The sequence below is a fragment of the Hypanus sabinus genome, chromosome 4 (genome assembly GCF_030144855.1).
Source record: "Hypanus sabinus isolate sHypSab1 chromosome 4, sHypSab1.hap1, whole genome shotgun sequence".
NCBI classification, from domain to species: domain Eukaryota; kingdom Metazoa; phylum Chordata; class Chondrichthyes; order Myliobatiformes; family Dasyatidae; genus Hypanus; species Hypanus sabinus.
Genome location: NC_082709.1, coordinates 129,745,291 through 129,771,083, shown reverse-complemented (window position 1 = coordinate 129,771,083; position 25,793 = coordinate 129,745,291). Strand labels below are relative to the sequence as shown.

Genomic DNA, 25,793 nt, shown 5'->3' with positions numbered 1-25,793 from the left:
TAATCACTCCAACAGCTACAGCCAAGGGTTTAGCATCCAAGGCAATAAACATTGATCTCACTGTTCCCACATCCCCGTACCCAATTTTCAACTTTTAAGATGCTCCTTAAAGCTCAATATTTTACCAAATGTGTGATTATCTGTTCTGTTATTTCTCATGTCCCAGTGTCAAATTTTGTCTGATTTTGTGTGCAAAAAGCCATGGGATATTGAGTTTAGAATGTTGGCAGCACGTAATGCAAACCCACAAAGGCACCATTTTGCAGCAATGAGCTTCAGGCATGCCCTGACAGAAAATTCCTGGAGAGATTCCAGCCTTGTTCTGACCTCGTCTGACATCCAAGCATGCAAATTTTTGAACAGAGCCCTGAATGTCAAGGATATATGGCTGGGAGCAATAATACAACAATGAGATATACACTTGAGGCTCCAAAAAAAAAGAAGAAAGATGACAGGAAATTAAAAGTACTTGATAAAGTGCTTGACAGTATTTTGTTAATGCTGCATTGGGCCCAGCAAGTGCTTAAAATCCTATTCTGCTCATGATAACTCACTTCCACTGGGTCAATCTGAAATGGGGCCAGGCACATGTGCAGAGATCTTTGCATTTGTGTGAGGCTTTCACTGGTGGAGCTAAAATTAGTCCAATCAAATTACTCAATGGATGATGGTCACATCCAACTCATACAGAGCAGGTACAAGATGCAATTTCTAATTCAAACACTTCACTATTTAAAATGAAAGTTGTTCTAACCTCAGCATCACAGCAGGTAAATCCGCACCATCAACATTCTGAGGTCCACCATTAATGAAAACATTATTCAAATCTGTCACTTAAATACAATGGCTGCATGTATTTATTCCTCAATTTTTAAATGAAAATGGATGTTGGGCCCCCATCCTTAAAAATTGTTTTATTAGCTCATTGATCACTGCAAATTAGAAGTAGGTACCAGGATGTAGATTTTCCTACTGAATGCAATTTTTAAGGGCATAGACCTGTTTGGTCTATACATACAATATTAACCATGGTGCGCATTCAAGGCTACCCATGAGCAATTCTGCTGAAGATCTATTAGCATATGACAGCTTCTGATAAATTTTCACTCCAGCTGTTAAAAAAAGTACATAAGAATGTGTAAAAACGATGACAGATCCAAAGGGTCCTTCTGAAGAATGGAATATTAGTAAGGTCAGGGTCTTGTAACTGTGGAAGAATTTCAGGAACTTCTCCTGAAAAGCCTGCAATCATACAAGTACAGACAAAAAGAAATTGTTTATCTTCCAGAAGAAACAAAACAAGCTCATGTTAAACCCATTAGTTCCCTCTGGTTCCACACCTTCTTCCCTTTATTTCACTGTCCTCTCCTATCTGATTTCTTCTTCTTCTTCACCCCTTTGCTTCATCCAGCTAGCGTCCCTTAGCTTCTCACATCATTTCCTTTCATCCCCCCTCCCTATCAATCTACCTTCCCCATCATTTTGTGACACCTATATCCTGCCAGTTTGTGTTTCTCCCCCTCCCCTACCTTTTCATTCTGGCTTCTGCCCTCTTCCTTTTCAGTTCTAATGAAGGGTCCTGGTCCAAAATGTTGACTATTCATTCCTCACCAGAGATGCTCTCTGGACTGCTGAGTTCCTCCAGCATTTTGTGTCTATTGCCTTGGTACTTGGTGTGGAGAGGGATGGAAGAAAAATATTTGAGGTAGTGTGCCATTGAAAAAGGATCTTATATTGTTATTGTCTTCCTGGATATTGTTGGATTGATGATACAGATGCTCATAGGTTCTGCTCTGGACAGTCAACTGGAATATGAAGGTCAATGGCATGATCAATTGTCCACAGTGGAGATCAGAGTCCATCCCATGGGTTTAAAAGGAACATAAAGGCAGTTGCAATGGGGAAAGTTGGACTGGTGAACAAAGAATGATTCAGTTTGAAATGAATGGAGTTACATCCAGGAGAAGCCTTTCCCAGCTTCTGTTGCTCACCTCCCAAGAGTGACTCAACATTGGCACAAGGTACAGGGCACAAGCACAGGAGAACAAATTAGGATTAACACGAAACTACTTCTGAAAGTTATTTATAAGCACAAAAAGGATGATAACATTACCAAGTAATTCCATCCTTACCAAGTCAAAAGAAAGGATACTAAAGTTTTAGGAAATATGTGGTGACCAATAATCTGTGGTTCTTCTCATACAGCACTGACGTGCCCAGGCATTTTAATATCACTAGGTCTGAACATCATTAGGTCTTTAGTTTCTCAGGAGCAATACATATCATTAATAACTACTATACACGTGGAAGCAAAGTTTGGCAGGAATTGAAAATGGAGTTCCTGCAGCAGGTCAGATCTAGTATATCTCCTAAAGAGCTGAAATATTCACATTTGAACAGATAGAAATAACTTGCCTCACCTTGAACTTGTGCAACATTTCCCCTACCAACTGCCCAAGCCACCGGCATCAGCTCCAGTGAAAATAAATCTTGCTCTAAATGATGAAACATTATTTTTCCAACTTCCTTCATGATTTCTGACAATCTTAAAATGACTGGAGATAGATGTTCAAGTACCAACCTTGTTCTCTCTCATATTTCTATATGAACCATAAATTATTGAATGACTTTGTAATAATTTATGGGGTAGAAATCAAGGGAGGGTTATTCTACCCAAGTTACCCAATATTTATTGGGGAATATCTGCTCTCACTTATTCTTTTTCTCTATATCCCAGTTCACTGAATTCTTTTTCCTGTGATGCCCCTTACACCATGGGGATGATGATGCATTCATTCCGATTTTACCCTCTTCACCTTCAAATTCCACAAACATTAAGTCTTATTTGTGCTGGACTTATTCAGGCTGTTCATTCATAATGCAGGGATTTCTGTGGTCTGGTCTCAGAATACTGCAAACGGTACATGGGTATTTTAATCTATTTTGTTCCTCTATGTCAGTAGAAACTCTACTGGAATTACTAGCCATGATGACCCTCATACATGACGATGTTGGATCGTTACAGGAAGAAGACATCCAGCATTATATTGGGTATCCAGCATAAATGTGCAATCTAAATGACTGGCAGAGCACTCTAAAAAACATCAGCATTGAAGGAGAATGAATGAGAAAGTGGCTTCTTTCCACTGCCAACTTCCTTTCTCTGGCTCATTTGGGCCATTATGCAAAGCAAGTGTATGAGACTGAAATTGCAGTGTCAAAAATGTCATGACAATAATCATCTTCCGTTTGCAAGACTAAATATGGAACAATTCTCGTCTCCCAAACCTTGAATCTAAACAATGAAGTATGCATAAAGTATCACCCCTCGTACACCAGCTATAAATAAATGAGCTCAATGCAGAATTCCATGGAATCACATCAAGTGCACATTCATGTTAAAATAGCATACGCTGTAAGGCAGAATTCCAGAATTCTGTAACAAAATTCAAGGTCTGTGTCATTCCTTTAAGTAAATTCTCTACTGAGTAAACCACATTGCAAAGATTACATCAGCTCCACTGGGAAAATCGTGACAACTTTCAATGCTTTTTAAAACGTTAAAAATCCTCAGTGATTTGCTGCTGCCATGTCAATTGACTGATTCCTGGAGTTTGGAAACTCTGATGGAATAGAATGCCTTTTAGTTGGTAGTCATACTTACAATTTCTACATATATTTAAAAATGATCAATTTGTTCACCAGCGTCCCAACTTGTTAGAACCTTGGTCCAATCATGGATCAATAACCTGATTCTAAATTGTGATGTGAGTGTAACTGCTTTTGAATTCAAGGCAGCATTGATTGAATGTGATATTAAGGAGTCCACTTTAAATGGATCTCAATGGGTATCAAAGGGAAAAACGCCAGCAGCAGATGTCATAGCTCATGGAAAGGAAGATAGTTGTGCTTGCTGGAAGAACCAAGTACTCCTGAGGACTGTGATTTAATCCCAACCATTTTCAGTCATTTCATCAATGATATTCCTTGTGTGGTAAGGTCAGAAGTGGGGGATCTTCATTGCTGTGCAGAATATATTCAATTCCACTGGCAAACTCCTCAGCAAGCGAAGCGGATGATGCCTGGAAACATCAGCATTTGACCACTTTCAGCATGAACTAATGGTTACATTATGGCATGGGAATGCCAGATAAAGACCAGTTCCAACAAGAGAAAGCCCTGCCATATGATATTCATTGTTACGTTACTGAGACTGCCGTTATTAACATCCTGCAGGATTATTTTTACCAGAAACTTTAATAGACCAAAATGCCAACATACATATGGGGTACCATGATAGTGTGTGATTAGCACAATGCTATTACAGCCCAGGGTGTCAGAGATTGGAGTTCAATTCCTGCATCCTCTGTAAGAATGTGTGTATGTTCTTCATGTGCACATGGGCTTTCTCTGGGTGCCCTAGTTTCCTCCGACAGTCCAAAGACATACCGGTTAGCATGTTAATTGGTCATTGTAAATTGTTCTGTAATTAGGGTAGGGTTAAGTCAGTTGTTTGCTGAGTGGCGCAGTTTGGTGGTGTGGAATGTCTCTCTAAGTAAATAAATATATAGTTGCTACAAGAGCTGGTATCTCATCTGATGCATTAGCATGATCAAAATGGAAACTCAGGAGTGACTATAAATACCCAGACAAGTAGAACTTCAACAAAACTCAATCTCAGCATCAACTGGGAAAAATAAGTCCACATGATTAGTGCATCATACAGCACACAAAAGCTTCATTCTTTCGACCACTAGATCCCCTCGTAGCATCTCAGCCGAAATGATGATCAAATAACCTTCAAGTTCAGAAGCAGGAACTTTACCCCCAAAAGACAGTCAAAATAGCTGCCATAATATGAGTAACAGTGGCAGTGCAGTTTGACAGTGCCTTTTCTTAAACCCTTTCCAAGGCTTCTAAATATTAGCCATTGAAAGGGTGAAACAATGGTTCAATGGTTCATTTTAATATCAGAGAATGTCTACAGTATACAACATGAAATACTTAATTTTTGCAGCCATTCACGAAACAGAGAAACACCCCAATGCCAACTTCCCTCCCACACATTGACCTTCTGCCCCTCCTTTCCCCACTTACACCAGGAAAAGCCCCCTCCCCTTCCTTCCCCCCACACACTAGGGGCAACTTACAGTGGCCAACTTACCTATCAACCTTTAGATCTTTGGCTTATAAAAGGAGATTGGAGCATCTTGGAGACAATTGAATCATCTTGGAGGAAACCCACATACTTAGAGGGAGAATATACAAACTCCATACAGACCGCATCAAAGGTCAGGAGAACTTGTTTTGCTGGAGCTCTCTATATGGAGTTTGCATGTTCTACTAGCTTTTATAGTTTTGAAGCAGCTGTTTATAAATCGCCATCTTTCTATTTTTTAATGCTTTAATCTTTAAATCCTGTTTGGTTTACACATGTGCAATGCTTGCTCCACCATTATGCAAGCGATATTTGTGGTATTTTCTTTTGTGCTACACAAGCAAATTTTCTTACTAAGCTGTCAAGAACTAATTGAGATTGTTTTACCAGTGCAAAACTTTGTTTCATTGCCAAACTGCAGATATTTTCTTCTACCTGCATCTTGAATATTACTGTAAAAGATTGCAAAGACTAACAGTTGGAATATTCCAAGAATGAATGACCCACCCTCATTTGAGTCATAAACAATCAGGTTAAATTTGAAACACTGTACAATAAAATCATCATGAAATTGCGAATTAGAAAGCAAGTCTTGTGTTGATCTGAAATTATGAAGAGTGAACAATGTTATTTGTTTTTAACATTTGTTATCTAAAAGCAGGAACTAGCAGAAAATTGAAGAATTAATTCTTGTTTCAATATTTCATATTAAATCCTGTTTATAAAACTGAAGCTAATAGTTTGGCAAACACAAATGCTAGAGGTACTGCAAGTCAGGCAGTATCTATTGAGGGGAATAAACAGTCGATGTTTTGAGCCCTTCTCTCTTTTTCCAGTTCCCCACTCTGGTTGCCCTCTCATCCCTTCTCTTCTCACCTGCTATTCTCCTCCCTCTGGTGCCCCTCCTCCTTTCCTTTCTTCTATGGTCTATTGTCCTCTCCTTTCAGATTCCTTCTTCTTCAGCCCTTTACCTCTTCCACCTATCACCTCCCAATCTTTTTACTTCATTCACCATCTCCTAACTTGGTTTCACCCATTATCTGCCCACTTGTACTCCTTTCCCTTGGCTACCTTCTTATTCTAGCTTCTGGCCCCCTGCATTCAAGTCCTGTTAAAATGTCTTAAGCCCATAAAACCATAGGATTTAGGAACAGAATTAGGTCATTTAGCCCATTGAGTCTGCTCCACCATATTGGCTTGGCTGTTCTAATTTTCCGCTCAGTCCCAATCTACTGTCTTCGCCCCATACCATTTAGGTCTTGGCCCTAATCATCGATTGTTTTTCCTCTGTATGGAGGCTGCCTGGCTTGCTGTGTTCCTCCAGCATTTTTTGTGTGTTGTTCAAGATTTCCAGCATCTGCAAAATCACTTGTTTGTAAAAGTTTGGCACAATGGCATGAGCTGTGTTTTCAGGGGAGACTTTATGGAAATCTTGCTTTGAAAAAGAATCAGCTTGACTTCCAGATTGTGATAATATTTTATCAGTTTACTGCTGTATTTTAAATGGGCTATTAAATTCAAGGACTTTGAGTCAATATCCTGTGCACCTCATCAGGCAAAGTACACAGAAGAAAACATTCATACTAAAATGGTGATCAGGGCCACAAGCGACTCCTCAAATTTGACTACATAATTACAGGATCTATAAGCCAAAGTCATTCACAGCAATATGATGTGTTTCTCAGTAATTCTGGTGATATTTTAGAGGCTGTTTATTAAAACCTCACCTATCTGTCTGCATTTTAATGGAGCAGAGTGGAAATTGCCGGCTCTCCTACTTCAAATTGTCAGTGCTGTATACAAAACAAAAGCAAGGTCACCTTGGCAAACAATAATTTTTGATCTCTCTCTTGAATCATATTTCAAGAGATAGACAGCCTAAGGCATTCCACAGGAAGCCCACTAGTTGCACAGTGTCACAATGCATTGGATTTTACTTACTCAGCTGGTTATCAAAAACCTATAGCTGTCACCACAATCTCAATTATCCAATGCAGAGGCTGAGTAAAAAGCTGTATGTAACCAAGCTTCTGAAAGAATGTGTAACTTGTCATGCTCATATGCCAGCAATATTTAACTGCTTGGGAATGCTGTTAACCCTTTCCTCTTTTACTTGTTCCACAATCACTTATACTATGAAGAGCCACCTTTGAGGTAAGGAAGCGGCAAGGAATTACACGAGCTGTAGCTTCACTGACATAATGCACCTGCGGCACTGTGCAAAGATCTTCTACCTGCCCATCAGGATCTTCTCTGAAACCATCGTGTTGCCTTTGTTGCATCTCTCATCTATCAACAATCCAGAAGGTCTTCAGTCATCATATTTTATAAGCTAAGATGATAAAGAACTACAGTATCTGCATTCAATCAATAACACAATGAGGAAGATGATTTAAATGCAGTGTTAACACTGGAAAGGGCTTCTTTGTCAAACTATTACAGAATAAATTCAGGGAGAATGAGAAGGTTCTATGGAGTGGATTTCAAAGCTTGGAGTTCAGTGGATTGAAGATGTGCATGTAAATGACAAATATTAAACAAACAACATGGAACAGTACAGGCCCTTCACCCTACAATGCTGTGCTGACCATTTAACTGACTCCAAGATCAGTCTAGTCCTTCCCTCTAACATAGACATCCATTTATCTTTCATCCAATGGACTACCAAATAATTTATTAAATGCCTCTTATATGCCTGTCTGCACGCTCCAATCACCCACCACACTGTGTAAAGACAAATAATTTATTAAATGCCTCTTATACGCCTGTCTGCACGCTCCAATCACCCACCACACTGTGTAAAGACAAAACAACCTCTGACATTCCCTCTGTCATTTTAGAATTCCTCCGAGCACTTTAAAATTAGGCCCTCTCATGTTAGCCATTTCCATTTTGAGAAAATATCGCTGGCTATCCACTCTTATCTATGTCTCTTATCATCTTATACACCCTCATCAAATCATCTCTCATCCTCCCTTGATCCAAAGAGAAAAGCCCTTGCTTCCTCAACTTATCCTTATAAGACCTGCTCTCTGATCCAGGTAGAATCCTGGTAAATCTTCTCTGCACCCTCTCCAAAGCTTCCACATTCATCCAGTAATGAGGTGACCTGAACTGAACACAATACTCAGAGTTTTGTAGAGCCTCGCAGCTCTTGAACTCATTCCCCCGGCTAATGAAAGCCAACATACCATACACCTTCTTAACCACCCAATCAACTTACACTGCAACTTTGAAGTATCTGTGGATGTTGTCCCCAGGATCCCTCCATTCCTCCACACTGCTAAGCTATTAACTGCACTCTGTCTTCAAGTTTGACCTTCTGCAGTGCATCGCTTTTCATTCTGCCAGATTGAACTCCATCTCTAACATCTCAGCCCAGCTCTGCATCCTAACAATGTTTTGCAACCTACGACAAACTTCTGCACTGTCCACAACACCAACAACCTGCTTGTCATCTGCAAACTTATGAACTCATCTTTCTAATTCTGGATCATTTATAAAAGTCATGAAGAGCCAGGGGTCCAGAGCAGATCCCTGCAGAACATCACTGGTTACTGACCTCCAGGTAGAACATACTTCATCTACTACCACCATCTGCCTTCTGTGGGTAAGCTAATTCTGAATGCATGCAGCCAAGTTTCCCCAGACACCATACCTCATAACTTTATGAATGAGCCTAACATGTGGAACCTTGTCAAGCACCTTATTAAGATCTATGTATACCACATCCACTGCTCTACCTTCATTAATCTGTTTTGTCAATTCATCAAAAAATCCAATCAGGTTTGTGGGGCATGATCTACAACTCACAAAGACATACTGATTATTCTTAATCAGACTACTTTGCTCCAAATGCTTGAAAATCCTGTAGTAAGATGGCCGCGTGCCTGGTCGCAGCAATCTCTCAAGGCCCAACAAATGGTGCAAATTTTTTTAATGTGATCACAAGACTCAGTTGGACATCTGTGATACGAAATACTGCAAGTCTGGTTCATTAGTGAGACTGATGGTGGGGCAACTGCAATGCCTCGGCTGATGAACGGAGCAGGCCCTCGTGCCACAGCATCAGGGGAGGTGGTGTGGGGGAGAACAGAGTCACGGCGGGTGCACTGGAATCTTTGCTGGGTTGGAGGCTGGACCCTGCAGGCCAGCTGTCCAATGTTCACCCCCTGGAAGACAAGTTGGACTGCCTTTGTCTGCAGCTGACCTAGTGTGAGGGATCTGCAGTGTGCTTGTTCTTATAGAAACATGGCTCCAGGATAACATCCCATGCACCATGGGTTTTCAGGCCATGCCACTCAGGGACTTGTGCTAATGATATTTTGTGACTGTATGTGCAGGTTTGTCAAGGTCCCTATCAATGGTGAATACAGAAGCAAAGTATTTTTAAGGACCTTCTCTCCCTCCCCTGCCTCCAGGACATGTTTTCTCTTTTATTCCTGAAGTCTTACTCTCACTCTAGTCATCTTCCTTATCTTTAAACATATGTAGAATGCCTTGGGGTTTCCGTTTAATATTATTTGATAAGGCCTTTCCATTTGTTATTCTAGCTCTCCTAAATCCCTTCTTATGTTCCTTCCTGGCCACGTTGAAGCGTTCCAGAGCCAATTCTGATCACTGCATCCTAAAGTGTGCTTTTTCCCCCTCTTTCCTAGATGCTCCACCTACCTTGTCGACCATGGTTCCTTCACCCTCCTATCCTTTCCCTGTCTCATTGGGATTAACCTCTCCAGAAATCCATGCAAGTGCTTCCGGAGCAGCTTCCACATTTCCATCGTGTATTTCCCTGAGTACATTTGTTACACATTTACACTCTCAATTTCCTGCCCAATGGCATTGTAATTCACCCTCCTCCAATTAAATACTCTTCCATACCATCTGCTCCAATCTCTGTCCAAGGCTATGGTAAAGGCCAGGGAGTAGTGGTCACTGTCCCTGAAATGCTCACCTACCCAGTGGTCTGCCAGCTGACCAGGTTCATTACCCAGTATGAGATCCAGTATGGCCTCTCCTCTAGTTGGCTTATCCATGTATTGAGTCTGAATTCTTCCCAGACACTCCTAACAAATTCCACTTCATTTCAACCTGTTTCTGACCACAATGTACTCAACCATGTACTAAGCTCATCACCATTGCTCCTGATACACCCAGCATTAGAGCAAACAGATTTTAATCTACCTGACTGCACTTACATATGTCCAATCCACTGCCTATTCTTCCTCACAGTCTCTCTGCACATTGCATCCACCTCTACACAAACTACTCCATCCTCTGATCTATAAGTGCCATGGGTGAAAAAAAAATACTTTGGAGGCAAACCTGGAAAATCTGGAAAAAAATACAAGACCTAATGAAAATTGTTTTGCTCTCTCTGCCCAGTGTAGTGCCCTTAAATCGTGAAAGCTTGAATCAAATTGCTTCAAAATACCAGTTTCTGTAATCTCTCCTCATAATTTAGCTCTTCAAGTTTCAGTTTCACCTTGATGAATTTATGCTGAAATACTTCCGTGGCCTCCTTCAGACCTGCTCACAGTATCCAGATAGAGTCTGACCAGGGCCTACTACGGTTGTGAAGCAACTTTTATCCTGTTGTACGTCAGTCATGATGTTTAAAAAAAAAATCAGTGTTTGATCAAGCTTTCAGTAATCATGCATGTCATTGCAGTGATTAATATATCTGGTCCCTATAGTGCCTGTGGTGCTTCACTGCTCATTTCACAGTTAAGAGAGGGCATCATTTTATCCTTTGTAACTCTAAAGTAGATTATCTCTTACTTAAAATGCTTTTCCCCCACTGTCATGCTCAAATCATTAGACCCATTGTAATTTAAAACTTTCATCCAAGACCATTAGCAACGTGATTAACCTCTGTCTCATTACTAATCTGGGTTTTTTAATCCCATCCTCTAATTACCTTAAAAGCAGGGTAATGAGTTATAGCCTTCTGAGACCCAGAGTCACATCTTCCAACACTGAGTATTTACCCATTATCTCTCTCCATCTCCTGCCACTCAGCAAATTATTTAGACTGATCAGTAAATTGTCTTCAATTCTGTAAACTCCAATTTATGCACAGTCTGTAGTGCAATGTTTTTCCAAAACGCATTCCGAAAGCCCATTTCAGCAACCTCAATAATGGCAACTTTTGGGTTATGGCGATTTAGTAAATGGAAATTCATTCTTCAGACATCCACAAATCACTACCAAAAAATCTGGGACATGGAATAAAAAATCATTCTTCACAAAATTTAAGTGGGGGAAAAAGTAAATAAACAAACAACAGTCTTACCATGTTGCGTGTAGGGATGACATAGCAAAATCACTATATGGACTCTTTTCTAGGAACCCAACACTCTGATAGAATAGGTCACTTGTACCTTAATACTTCTGTCACCTCTCCAAACATTCTGTGCATCATCAAATTTGATTTCCTCCTTACAATTCACAACAGTTATTTTTCCTGACTGACTAAAAAAAATTCAAGGAATCCAGTTACTATTTAATTATATTTCTGGCAATTTTCAAACAGTTTACAATTTCCTAGTTTCCCTTTCGCCTTTTTCAGACGCAGGAGACCAACGTACAATTTTCTAATTTATAGAAATGGCTCCTGAATTGAGAAAATTTAGGGAAACTGTTGTACACAGTATTCTTTCATATTTCCTTGAAAACTCTGCAGTGTCAGCCATCCAGTATTGCAGGTTTATCATTCTTCAGTAAGAATGGGCACTGATTCATTAAATGTAGGACACCATTGCCATTTCTTGGCTTTTTACTATTATTTTGATTTTGTTAATTCTATTCTGCTTTTTTAATGACTTCAATGGATGGTCAGCATGCCACGATCTTCTTGCATCAATGAAGTGATGTTATGCTCAACCACAAACGCTGCTCTTCGCTATTTACTATTTCCCTTGAATATCCCACAAGCTGATATATTAATTCCTGGTCCTGACTAATCTTTTTTGACTACACCCCTCCCAGTTCATTCATATCCATCTAACTACACACTCTCAGTTTACGCACCTTCAGCCCTCCAGAACTGCAATTGTTGAATCACAGCATCTCTTTCAGACCCTTCATAGGGCAGAGAAAATGTTTCTTTCAAATCTTTAAAACCATCAGACATACTGTCGTCAGAAGTCATCTGGACTTGCACCAGTTTCTTAGACGGTGAGTTCCTACACTTTCGGTATTCTTGTCAGGGTTTAAAGCTTGCATTACTTCACACTTTTCCCAGTTCGCTTCTTTTAAAATTTGAGTCTGATAATAGCTAATCAATATTTCTTGATTATTTCTTCTGTAGTTCCTGAACCTAACTGGTGCCGTGGGCCATCAGCTAAATTTCTCAATTTACTATTTAAGCATTAATTGGCAATGAAATGCTTGTCAGCGAAGGAGAACAAGTTATTTGTGGTTACAAGAAGACTATTAATTTGAGGAGAGTGGTATTCCTGTCTTGCAATATGTGCAACAAATTTAGTAAGGTCTTGATTTTCTCAAGAACCTGCTCCTGATTTGATGAGTGAGTCTCAGAAGACAACAAAAAGTCTGCAATTTAGGATTTGCTTGGAGATTTCAACTCAACCCATCAGAACAAGAATGAAATTGCACCTCACTGAGGATGAATATATTTGAATACGTGGGACACAGTTTGAAACATTCATTTGTCATGGAGCGGCTATCAGTGTGAAGCAGTTTTTCTGTTGCAGATCCCATCCTCACAAAACTACACGCAAAGAGGAACTGCTATACTGAAATTAACTGAGCAAATATCTGCAACTAGGCCTGACTTCACTGAATATTTGTATGCAGGTAAATAACACCATTAATTTAAAACCTAATGAATCAGCATCTCCCTAAACAACAACACACACAAAATGCTGGTGGAACAGGACAGGCCAGGCAGCATCTATGGGGAGAAGTGCTGTCGACGTTTCGGGCCGAGACCCTTTGTCAGGACTAACCGAAAGGAAAGATAGTCAGACATTTGAAAGTAGTGGGGGGAGGGGGAAATAAGTTTCGGCCTGAAATGTCGACAGCGCTTCTCCCTATAGATGCTGCCTGGCCTGCTGTGTTCCACCAGCATTTTCTGTGTGTTGCTTGAATTTCCAGCATCTGCAGATTTCCTTGTGTTTGCTCTCCCTAAACAAAGTGTTTCTGGGAGTTCACATTGAAGATAACAGCAACTTGTTCTGTAAGGCGTGACCCATTTCACACAATCAGATCATGCTACCAACAGAATAAGGGAAAATGCCACCTAATACCAGAACTTTTTCAGCAAAGATTTCAGTATAAAAATAATTGTTTAATTCACTTGAAGGAGAGAGCTAAAATGCTTTTGTTGGCCAAATGAAGATTTCCACTGCATACTGAGACTTAAGATCAAGTGTAACGAAAAAGCACATTTGCCATGTGTTTCCTTCTTGTTATTAAGTAAAGAATTCATCACAGCTCTGTGAATTATAATGACCAAATCTCATTCAAACGATACAAATTATGGGGCTGCTTAACAGCTGCATACAAACAAAGTGATTATTGCACTATTGTACTGGGGAAAAAAACACGATACTACATGTACCTGCCACTGTTTTGTCAGATCCTGGACCAGCTGGGTGTTGTCCAATAGCCTCTCTTTATAGGTAGCATCCTGCAGGACATTGGCAGTGGTCTCTGCTTCTGTAAGCCAGGCCCGGAATTTGTCCAAATCCAGATAGTACTGTTGCAGCAACCTGAGGGCTGCTTCCACTGCAGCTTCCCTCTCGCTGGCCCTGTGAAACCATTGATTTTCACACACATTAGCCATCTCCATTAGCATAGCCATTTCACAAATACTGCTTTGTGCTCAATTATGCACTAACACCTTCAATGGAGGATTATAAGAATGAGCAAGTAATTGTCACAAATTCAAATATCATGGGAATTTATCATCATACAAACTTAACCCATATTAGTCCGTTAATTAGGTTTAAGCCAGTAGGAAGTAATTACACTTGACATAATTACGACATGTAGAAAGGTCTGTGGAGCATTGTTTGACTTTGGGGCTGTACCTTTGAATCTTTCCGAACTCCACGGCATTCAAAAGGTTGTTTTACACACAGGTGACTCTGACCCAAGTTTATTGACAATGAGTTTGGAAATCCTTTAAAGTGAAGAATAAATTAAGATTTCTGCAGTAACTGGTGAGAGCAATTTAGCTGTTTGAGATGATTTACTAAACTTATTTTACTTATGTCCTTGTGCAAAATATTCAGCTAAAATAGGATAAAGACATGAAGTGAAACAATATGATCATGAAAGAACAGCTCCCCATGTTTTCTATGCATTAAGTGCAGTTGCTCACCTCAAGCTGAACGTGATGTACAGTGAGTGCCAATAATGATACTAAGTGCAAATTTCTGGTGAAATATGAATTGAGAAGCAGCCAGTCTTCAACTTTCATTGCTGCTGTATGTTTACCTTTCCATTGTTCAGTCTTTTTTTGCCGGCAGCTGATAGAAATGCTGGTATGAAAAGCCTAACAGATATTTTTCAATTCACACTGTGCATAAAATGGACCTGAAGTTTACTTGAGTCCATCAGGACTCGGCTGGAAATGCAGTAAGAATTCATTTTGCTCGAGTGAGCACAATGGCAGCCACATTTCTGTTAAAACTCTGATGGCTGCTGGAGTGACAGTGGGTGCTGAGGAAACTCCCACTGGCGATGTGAAAAGAATAATGACCTCAAATTTCCAGGTCTACAGACTGTTCTGTGCTGCAGGTAAGCACAAACTCAGAACAATAGGCTTATTAACAATTCTGTAGGTGTGAGAGATAACATATTCCTTCATTCAGTGAGCTGAAAGCTACTTTCTGCAATACAAATGCAGCAGACTTTAATACTTACACATAATGTCTGTTAATAAGACTCTGTGGAACAATAACATGACACATATTTTCTGTTTGCTCAGGGAAAATTCTTCTCAGTGCCTGTTGAAAGTATGTGATGAATGCTCTTTTGTCCCAGAATTCTTTAGCCAGAAGTTGATCTTGTTCACACTCAAAATAAGAGATCTTTGAACTTGCCGGAAAACTCCAGCCAAGTCTGTGTATATGAGGCATATGCACAAAGAACTGCAGTCTTAACATGTCTAAATTTTTTTAAAAAAATTAAAAATTAATGGCAGAAATAAAAAGAAGTAATGCTGGATTCACTCAGCAGGAAGGAGGCATCCATGGAAAGAAAGAGTCTTGGACTTCAACATCAAACTTGTTTCACTTTCTTTCGATGCCACCTGACTGCTGAATATTTCCTGCATGTTAAGTTCCATTTCAGCTAAAGCAAGAAGTTCTCCAAATAAGATTATGCAATTTCATAGCTAAGTAATTAATTTCTTCCTGGAATTTGATCTATCTGCAACAAGTTCACCACCTTTACGACTCATCACTTGCACCTGTCAATTCCAAAATCTTTCGGGACCTGAATACATCCACTCCGTCAACATCAGACACAGAATGCCCTTAACAGTGGGATTAACCAGGCCATTTTTCAAATTACTTTTTGTTTTAAATGCAATATTCACATTTCCTCTGGAAAAATTATTTAATTTGCTTCATATTCCTTTCTCACAGGAAACTTACCATATATTTTCCCCTACATTGTGAAGTACGTGCTGTTCCTTTCCATGTCTTATGGTGCATTGGGTGGCAACATTGCTGTTTCTTTAGCTTTTTTAAAAAAATGAAGCGGAGTTGCTAATTCGACCCTCAACCCAGGATGGATGGTAAGCATGTAAGGAGCAGGCCGGATTCGAACCCGGAACTGCTCGCCTCGAAGTCTGGTGTGGATGCAGTGGTTGGCTCACTGCTAAGTACATATCCATACTAATTCTGGAGCACCAATCTTCTGTATCACATTTGAACATTCAATTGTATTGTTAGGAGAGAGTGAATAAGTGCAGGACATTTGTGTCATTAATATAGTGTGTAATATTTCAGTATGAAGTCTAGCACCCTGCCTGTTTGTCAGTTACATTAGAAAACATTTATAATGCAAACTAGGCCCTGCAGTCCCTTTTTGTTGCAAGTCAGCTTGTCCTCAAACTAATGGAACACTTCTGTTCTGAGTAAAGTGCTGTCACCATTATTTAAATCATAGTGGAGAATTCTTCACAGTGTTCTACCCTTTACTGGAAACAAGTGAATAACCAAAGTAGAACGATTGAATTACTTTAGCAGTTTGCAGTGTGGAGCATGATGTGGAGACGGTTGAAACTAAAATATTTTTATGGTCCTGTTAAATGATTTGAATGAATTACTTTATAGTTTGTGATAGTTTTATGATGGGCTCTGAATGTGCCACAGAAAAACATAATGGTTTTGTAGAAACAATTCTGAAACTCAGAATAAATCAAATTTTAAAAGGTTGCACTTAAAAGGGAACACTATTTAAATGGCATTATATAATGGCAGTCTCAGGTTATTCAAAACCAATACATTAATAATGAATGCGGAGGAGCTTTCCACAGTGAGGATACCGAAAGCCTTTTGTGCCCACAATTGTGAATCACATAGAAATCCAAGACTTATAACACAGGACATAAATTACAAATTGCACAGATTTATTTAATGGAAAATTTGATAAAGTGAAAAGAAGGAATAAAATGAAATTTAATGTTACACGAAGTTACGTAGAGGTGAGAGATGGCTTCTTTGGATCATATCTGCATGGAGAGCATCTGGCTTAAACAATATGCCTCTAATGTAGACTATATAATATATATTAAAATAATAATTACTACAGGGCAAAGATATCTTTTGTTTTCATACTTGCAATAGTTACACAGAGAGATTACACTATATTTAAGGATTCTCTTTGGATATTAAAAGGAAATTTTGCACAATGCCAAAGTCTCATGTGTTATGCCCAAACATACACCTGACTCCTTGAATATTACATAGATTCCACGGTATCTACAGAATCAGGTTTAATATCCCCAGCTTATGTCATGAAAATTGTTAACCTATATGAATTCATCTAGTTTCCCCTTGAATAAACATATATTTTGTGTAGTGCAATCATTTTTGAAATTGACAAACTGCACGAGAGAAACAGGATGTTAAGTTGTCCATCAAGAAGGATTCCCCCCCACACAGATCGTTGGATGAACAGTCCATGAGCATCAGTGAGAAGGCTACATCACATCAACGCCAGAATGACCAGACTCTAAAACAGTTACTTTCCCCAAGCAGTAATGCTGATCAGCACCTCCATGCTCTAACCCATTCCTCCACACCCCCAACCACCACTACTTTATTATTTCCTGCCAGTCACCTTAGGTACATTCTAGCATAACTTCATGCACCTGCAATCAACCTATGTATGTAAGCTATCTTACTTTTATATTTATTGTAGGTGTTTAAAATTAATCTTTTGTATTTTTTGCACTGCATCATATCTGGATTAACAATTACTTTGTTCCCCTTTACACCTGTGTATAGGAAACCTTGAACAATCTAAACAATCATACTACAGATGAATTGCAATAACATTAAACTGTATGCTTCCCAAAAATTCCACAGAACTGTTTCTGGTCGACTGTAGCAACTTTCCCAGGCATAAAGAAAACCTGTATTCTTCACTCTCCTCATGACATTGCACCATTCCATTGCTGCATGGATTTATTCAAATTTGTAAATAGAACTTAACAGTGTGCTATCATCAGCAAAGGTTATTACGTCAGGAAGAGTTCTGATGAAGCAGCTGAGGTTAGTTGGGCCTGGTACACTGATCTCCAGAGGCTGGGGCAATTGATCTCCGACAACAACCATCTTCCTTGATGGAAGGTTTAACGGCAGCCATGAGAGCATTTTTACCTCAATGCCATTCACTTCAGTTTACTGGCAATCCTGGACAACACACTTCATTAAAATTTGTCTTGATGTCAAGTACAGCCACACTAATTTAATCACTGGAGTCTAGCTCCTTGGTTCAGGTATGGACCAATGCTGTAATGAGTCAAAGAGTCAGAGAGTACTACAGCATGGAAAAAGCTCTTCAGCTCAAAAGGCTCATGCCAACCATGGTGCTAGTCTCAAACTAGACCCACTTGCTTGCATTTGGACCATATCCCTTGAAACCCTTTCCATCCATGTACTTGTTTAAATGTTATTATTGCATCTCCCTCTGGCAGCTCGTTCTACATACACACCACCCTCAGTGAAGAAGTTTCCCTTCAAATTCCGTCTAAATCTTTCATGTCTGACCTTAAACCTAGACCCTCTAGTATTTAGTTCCCCTACCCTGAGAAAAAATAGTATTCCCTTTCCATACTCCACATGATTGTATACAACTCTGTAAGGTCACCTCTCAGTCTCCAATGTTCTAAGGAATAAAATCCCAGTTTGCCCAACCTCTCTTTGTAACTCAGTCCCTCAAGTCCCATCTGCACCCTTGTAAATTTTCTCTGTACTCATTGTAGTTTAATCATGTCTTTCGCATAATAGATTGACCAAAACTGTACACCAATTTTCCATTTGTGTTTTGACTAATGACCTTACAACTGCAACATAACACCTGAACTCTTATACTCAACACCCTGAAGGCCAATATGCCAAACATCATCTTACTGCTTGTGATGACACTTGAACAAACTATGTGCTTATTCTACAAGGTCCCTCTGATTCCTAGCACTCCCTAGGGTCTGACCATTCACTGTATATGTCCTATCCCGGTTTGATTTCTTTAACTTCTTTCTCGTTGTACTGGTTTGATAACTTGCCAACCTTTGACTACTTACCCAGATGGTCAAATGGCCTCAGCAATTTTTAATAACTTTTTTCACTGTCTATGATATGAATGTTTGGAGTAAAGTGGTGTGGCAAAATCCAGACCTTGATGAGGAATGTGTTGTGATGGATGGGGGCAATTGACTGTGAAGAGGTCAAACAGGGATCAGAAAGGTGGGGGAAAGAAGTAAAGAGACACCAGATGAGGATTATCAGGGAGGAGATAAGACCCAACAGAGGGGGGAATTTATTTGATTTGGATGTCTGTGGGGCATGTGGGGAAAATAATGTGGAAATCAGCACTCTCATTTCTCCTACTATCGAATCTGTGCTAGAAAGGAACTCAGCTGTTAGATTAGTTCATTCTCATCTGTTTTAATTTGCCGTCTGAACCAAACCCAGGAAACCTCATCTGTGAGGTTATGTTAAAGTACCACTAAAATTTGGCCATGCAGGTGAGTTAAGAAATTGTAATTCAGGAACACTGGTAATCTATCCCTATTGACATTATCCACCTTCATTGCCAAGGGAAGTGAATGCTGTGGAAGGGAGCTTGGAGTACCGTTCCTATTTTTGAAGTTTAAACTTCCCCTCTCCAGCTTGTGGGTTTAACTTCCATTTTAAGACACTAAACCATATTCTTACGCAAATGCATCTTTTGCCATGTAGTATTTTCCAAACTACCAGAACAATGGGTGAAGGAACAAATCTTGCTTTTTCCCCCCCCCCCACAGATTAAGATGCAAATTAAATGAACGTGAAGGTACGGTGAGAGTGCTTGTAACAGAGAGATAACCACAAAAGGTCTTTGGACAATGAAATTTCAAATAACATATTGGATTAATACTATATATATTGAATTTGGCCCATGGCAGGGTGAAATCAAAGCTTGTTCTGATAACTCACACATTCATAACAATAGTCCTGAAATATGAAAGTCTTTGATACTTAACATATATAGGAAGTGATTTCCTTTCTGATGACAGAGCCTCAGAACAGAGGGCCATCCTTTTAAAACAGATTGGTCTAAAGATTGGTCTTGGACATTGTGGGCATCACTGAGCGATGGCTTAAAGAAGGCCATTGTTGGGAGCTTAACACCAAAGGACATAATTTGTATTGAGAGGACAGGCAGGAAGGCATAGGCAGTGGTGTAGCTCTGTAGGTAAGAGATGGAATTACACCTTTAGAAAGAGGTGACAGAGGGTCAGAGAATGTTGAATTTTTGTGGGTGCAGTTAAGAAACTGCAGGAGTTAAAAGCCATGTGAATCATATAGACACTTCCAAATGGTAGCCAAGTTGAGTTGAGATTGTAAAGGGAGCTGGAAAAGGCATGTAATAAAGATAATGTCACTATTGTAATCTGGGACTTCAATATGAAAAGGGATTGGGAAATTCAGGTTTGCTGTCAGATCACAAGGGAGGGAATTTGTTGAATACCTATGAGCTGGCTTTCTAAGATCAGCTTGTGCTTGACCCTACTGGCAAAAGTCCAGCTTAGATTGAATATTATGTAATAACCCAGATCTTATTAGGGACCTTAACATAAAGCAACCCTTAGGAGGCAGTGAGTGAATTCATACTGCAATTTGAGAAGGAGAAGTATCACAATGGAATAAAGGGATGTCAAGGAAAGGGCATTTAAGGTAGCAAAAGTGAGTGGGAAATTGGGTGATTGGGAAGCTTTTAAAATTCAACAAAAGGTGACTAAAAACCAGCCAATAGTATAAAGCAGGGTACTGAAAGTTTTTTTCAGTTCTATAAAGAGTAAAAGGGAGGTGCGAGTTGGCACTGGAAAATTATGCTAGTGAGCTAGTAACGGGAAACAAAGAAACTGAGGAAGACAAAAGCAATGCACCAGAGGTCCACTGTAATTACTATTACAAAGAAAAAGCACAAGGCAAACTCCAAAGTCTTCAGGTGGATTAGTCACCTGGACCAGATGGACTACATCCCGGAGTTCCCAGAGAGGTTGCTGAAGAGGTAACGGATGCATTGGTCATGATCTTTCAAGGATCACTTGATTCTGGCAAGGTTCCAGATGAATGGAAGATTGCAAATGTCACTCCACTCCCAAAGGAGTGAGGAATGCAAAAGAAAGGAAATTATAGGTCAGTTAGCCCAACTTCAGTGGTTGGGAAAGTGTTGGAGTCTATTATTAAGGATGAGGTTTCTGGGCATTTGGAGATAAATGATAAAATAAGTCAAAGTCAGCATGACTTGTGTAAAGGGAAATCTTGCCTGCCAAATCTGTTGGAGTTCTTTGAGGAAGTAACAAGCAGGGTGGACAAAGGCGAGGCAGTGGATGTCATTTACTTGGATTTTCAGAAGGCATTTGATAAAGATGCCACAATGAGGCTGCTTAATAAGATTAACAAGATGAGGCATTATAGGAAAGATCCTGGCTTGGATAGAGGAATGGCTGACAGGCAGGAGGCAGTGAGTGAGAATAAATGGGGCCGTTTCTGGTTGGTCTCCAGTGATTTGTGGTGTTTATCAGGGGTCAGTATTGGGACTGTTAATTTCCACATTGTTTGTCAATGATTCGGATAATGGAATTGATGGCTTTGTGGCAAAGTTTGCAGATGATACAAGACAGGTGGAGGGGTAGTTAGTGCTGATTGCAGCAGGACTTAGACAAATTGGAAGAATGGACAAAAAACTGGCAGATGGAATACAGTGTTGGGAAATGTATGATAAAGCATTTTGATAAAAGGAACAATAGTGCAGACTATTATCCAAATGGGGAGAGAGTTCAAACATCAGAGGTGCAGAGGGACTTCTGAGTCCTCGTGCAAGACTCCTGAAGGGTAATTTACAGATTGAGTGTGTGGTAAAGAAGATACATGCAATGTTGGCATTTATTCCAGTAAGAATAGAATATAAAAGCAAGGAGATAATGCCAAAGTTTTATAAGACGCTAGTCAGGCCGCCCCTGGAGTACTATCACCAGTTTTGGGCCTCATATGTCAGAAAGAATGTGTTGTCATTGGAGAGAATCCAGAGAAGGTTCACAAGGATGATTCCAGGAATGAAGGGGTTAGCATATGAGGAGCATCTGGCAGCTTTGGGCCTGTACTCACTGGAATTTAGAAGAATGCTGGGGGATCTCATTGAAACCTTCCAAATGTTGAAATAACTAGATAGGGTGGATGTGGAGAGGATGTTCCCTATGGTGGGGGTATATAGAACTAGAGCGCCCAGCCTCAAAATTCAGGGGTGACATTTTAGAATGGAGGAAAGGAGGAATTTTTTAGCCAGAGAGAAGTGAATCTGTGGAATGCTCTGCCACAGACTGCGGCGGAGGCCAAGTCCATGGGTGTATTTAAGGCAGAAGTTGATGGCTTCCTGATCGGTCAGGTTATCAAAGGATATGGCGAGAATGGAGGAGTATGGTGTTGAGTGGGATCCAGGATCAGCTATGATGCAATGGCAGAGCAGACTTGATTGAATGTATGGCCTAATTCTGCTCTTATGTCTTATGGTCTAATGGAGACCCTTTAGCTAGAGGGTGGTGAACTTGTGGAATTCGTTACCACAGGTGCTGTGGAGACCAAATCACTGGGCATTTAAGGCAGAGTCTGATAGATTCTTGATTAGTCAGGGCATGAAGTGGGATGCAGAGAGAAGGCAGGAGAATGGGGTTGAGAAGGAAAATGGATCAGCCATGATGAAATAGTGGAGCAGACACGATAGGTCAGAACAGCCTAATTCTGCACCTATATCTTATGGTCTTATATGAGCAGAATGCATATCCGCCCACTTTTTAAAGGTTCCATACTTTAATCACATGAATTAAAAATGCTACAGCAGCTTCAATCAAAACATACGATTCCTGTCCTGATACTGTGAACTTGTAAATATACTGTAAGCTGCAATATAAATTACATTTAAATTAGGATAATCAATTTAATCAAAAGATACAACAGAAATATTTATGTTTCTAAACATGATGGAACATTTCTTCCATTCTTATGAACATGTTGAATGAAATTGTCTCAGAAATCATAATCCAGCATCTCAAAACTACAAAGTTGCTTTGAATCCCTCAAGGTTCAATGCAAATTGAGAGTAAACTGATATTATTAAAGACAATAAATAGGTATGGGAGTTCAGTGACTGTGATCAAGTCACATTGCTGAGATACACAATGGGTCATTTATTTGACTTGCAGCAGTCCCATACTTGACTTGTAAAGCACTGGACACCAACATTAAACAGCACAAGTCATTCAGCTCACACAAAGTTCATTCAAAATTTACATTGCCAAAAAATTTAATTGTCAACAAACACTGTAATTTATTTGAATACTTACCCTTTCCCTAAAGCAGAAGATATAAAATACCTATTTCTTCCTAGAGTATTCAAAAAATGAAGTGTTCTTAAAGCTAGAAAATGTCAAGTTTGTAGGTAAATCATACTGTTTGTTGAAGCAAACATTTTCAATCAAGCTGGATCGATATAGCTCTACCCATCCTACATAATGAAGTCCAAGTTCCAGTGAAGTACTGCCAATATTTTTACTGGCACCCCTACAAATGACTGAAGCAAATTTAGATACAGCATCTCACTACAATTTCCGCTGTGATTTCATGGTGATGACTCACACAATGGAATATGAGTAAGGATTTAATTACAAGAAGATTCAAATATTACATGTACAAATCAATGTCTGTTGTCATAATACATGGGATAGATACTGTGCATCTGACTAAGCTGTTCTCACATTTCCTGTTTTTGCATAATAAGTAGAGAGTAGACTTTGAAACAGCCGGTAGTGATATATTTTCATTTTCAGATTTGAATTGATTGCAAATTAAGCAATTTAATTTCAGTTGGCCATGAATACAGACTAAATTGGAATCAGCTATATTAGTGTAAGCCAAGCTGCAGCAATATTTGTGGAAGCTATTGTCCCTGAGGCAGGTGCCTGTTACTATCCAATCTTACTGTTAGATTTGATATTGATCTCTTAGAAACTATTTGAGCAGTTTTCTGTTGGCCTTTGAAGGAAGCAGTAATGAGGAAAGCACATTTCAGTTTGGAACACTAGAAATAAAATGCAGGCATTAAACTGAATTCAGTCAAATTTGAATGTAAGTAGATAAATGTTCCTCCATGAGGTTCCAAAAAAAAGAGTATTTTCTTAATTTTAAGTAGACATAGCTGGTGTCAATAATTGGTCTATAATTGCAGCCAAGAAATTCATCACATTGGAGGTTTGCAAATGAGCTATATAGCTTAAAGGGTTCTTCTGAGTGAAAATTACAAATATGATATTTGACAATGCTTATTCACATTGTGGTGACAATCATATTGCAACACTTTGGGCAAAGAGGATTATTTCATTTATACGTGCTCAGAGATCTCCCACAAAGGAAGTTTGCAGTTTAAGAGAACAGCATGGTGCTTTGGTCTGAATTGCTGATGTGTGAGAACTTAAGGAGGTTCTGCTGAGTCTGGAAGATGAGGAAGTGAGATTTAGTTCTGAATTAGGAAAAATTGGGAGGGGGAGGGGTCATAGTGAATGGCTGAAGGAGAAATGAAATGAAATTTATTGGATACTGCTATTCTATTTTATTGATTATGATAAAACTAAAAGGATTTCTGATGACAATTAAAATTTTAAAAACTATTTTTGCTCAACGAGTCAAAATTTATCAAATTGTCCATGGCAGAATATACTTTCCTCTATGAAATGTTGACCCAATAATCACAATGTGTTAAAAAAAATGCAAGAACAAGACCCCAGAAAATCTATTAAATTATGTCTCTTTTCTCAACTAATGTTCACAAGCAAGAAGCCCATAATTTAAACCAGATTAATTTAGGCAAACACACAGTGGAAAAAAGAATAGGAATAGGAGATGGAGTCAGCCATCCTGCATTCAGCCTGTTTTGCCATGCGTAAACATAAAAACATAGAAAACCTACAGCACAATACAGGCTCTTCGGCCCACAAAGCTGAGCCGAACATGTCCTTACTCGAGAAATTACGTAGTGTTACCTATAGCCCTCTATTTTTCTGAGTTCCAAATACCTACACAGGAGTCTCTTTTAAAAACCCTATCATATCCGCCTCCACCACTGTCGCCAGCAGCGCATTCCACGCACTCACCACTCTCTGCATAAAAAACTTACACCTGATATCTCCCATGTACCTACTCCCAAGCATCTTAAAATGGCGCCCTCTCGAGCTAGCCACTTCAGCCCCTGGAAAAAGCCTCTGACTATCTACACGATCAATGCCTCTCATCATCTTATACACCTCTATCAGTTCACCTGTCATTCTCTGTTGCTCCAAGGAAAAAAGGCCAAGTTCACTCAACCTATTCTCATAAGGCCTTCTCCCCAATCCATGCAACATTTTTGTAAATCTCCTCTGCACCCTTTCTATGGTTTCCACATCCTTCCTGTAGTGAGGCGACCAGAACTGAGCACAGTACTCCAATTGGGGTCTGACCAGGGTCCTATATAGCTGCAACATTACCTCTCGGCTCCTAAATTCAATTCCATGATTGATGAAGACCAATACACCATATGCCACCTTAGCCACAGAGTCAACCTGCGCAGCTGCTTTGAGTGTCTCGGACCCCAAGATCCCTCTGATCCTCCACACTGCCAAGAGTCTTACCATTAATACTATATTCTGCCATCATATTTGACCTACCAAAATGAACCATTTCACACTTACCTGGTTTGAACTCCACCTGTCATTTCTCAGCCCAGTTTTGCATCCTATCAATGTCCTGCTGTAACCTCTGACAGCCCTCCCACACTATCAACAACACCCCGACCTTTGTGTCATCAGCAAATTTACTAACCCATCCCTCCATTTCTTCATCCAGGTCATTTATAA

The 25,793-nt window shown here is 39.7% G+C and overlaps 1 protein-coding gene across 10 annotated transcripts in view; it reads right to left on the bottom strand.

Moving 5' to 3' along the window:
- The window catches only part of dmd (dystrophin), a 1,939,431-nt gene that overhangs the window by 277,914 nt on the left and 1,635,724 nt on the right, over positions 1–25,793 (bottom strand). For all 10 annotated transcript variants that reach the window (XM_059968142.1, XM_059968139.1, XM_059968147.1 and 7 more), the window contains one exon: positions 13,743–13,932. In XM_059968142.1, the coding sequence (XP_059824125.1) occupies positions 13,743–13,932 (190 nt within the window). The remainder of the gene's footprint in view (positions 1–13,742; positions 13,933–25,793) is intronic.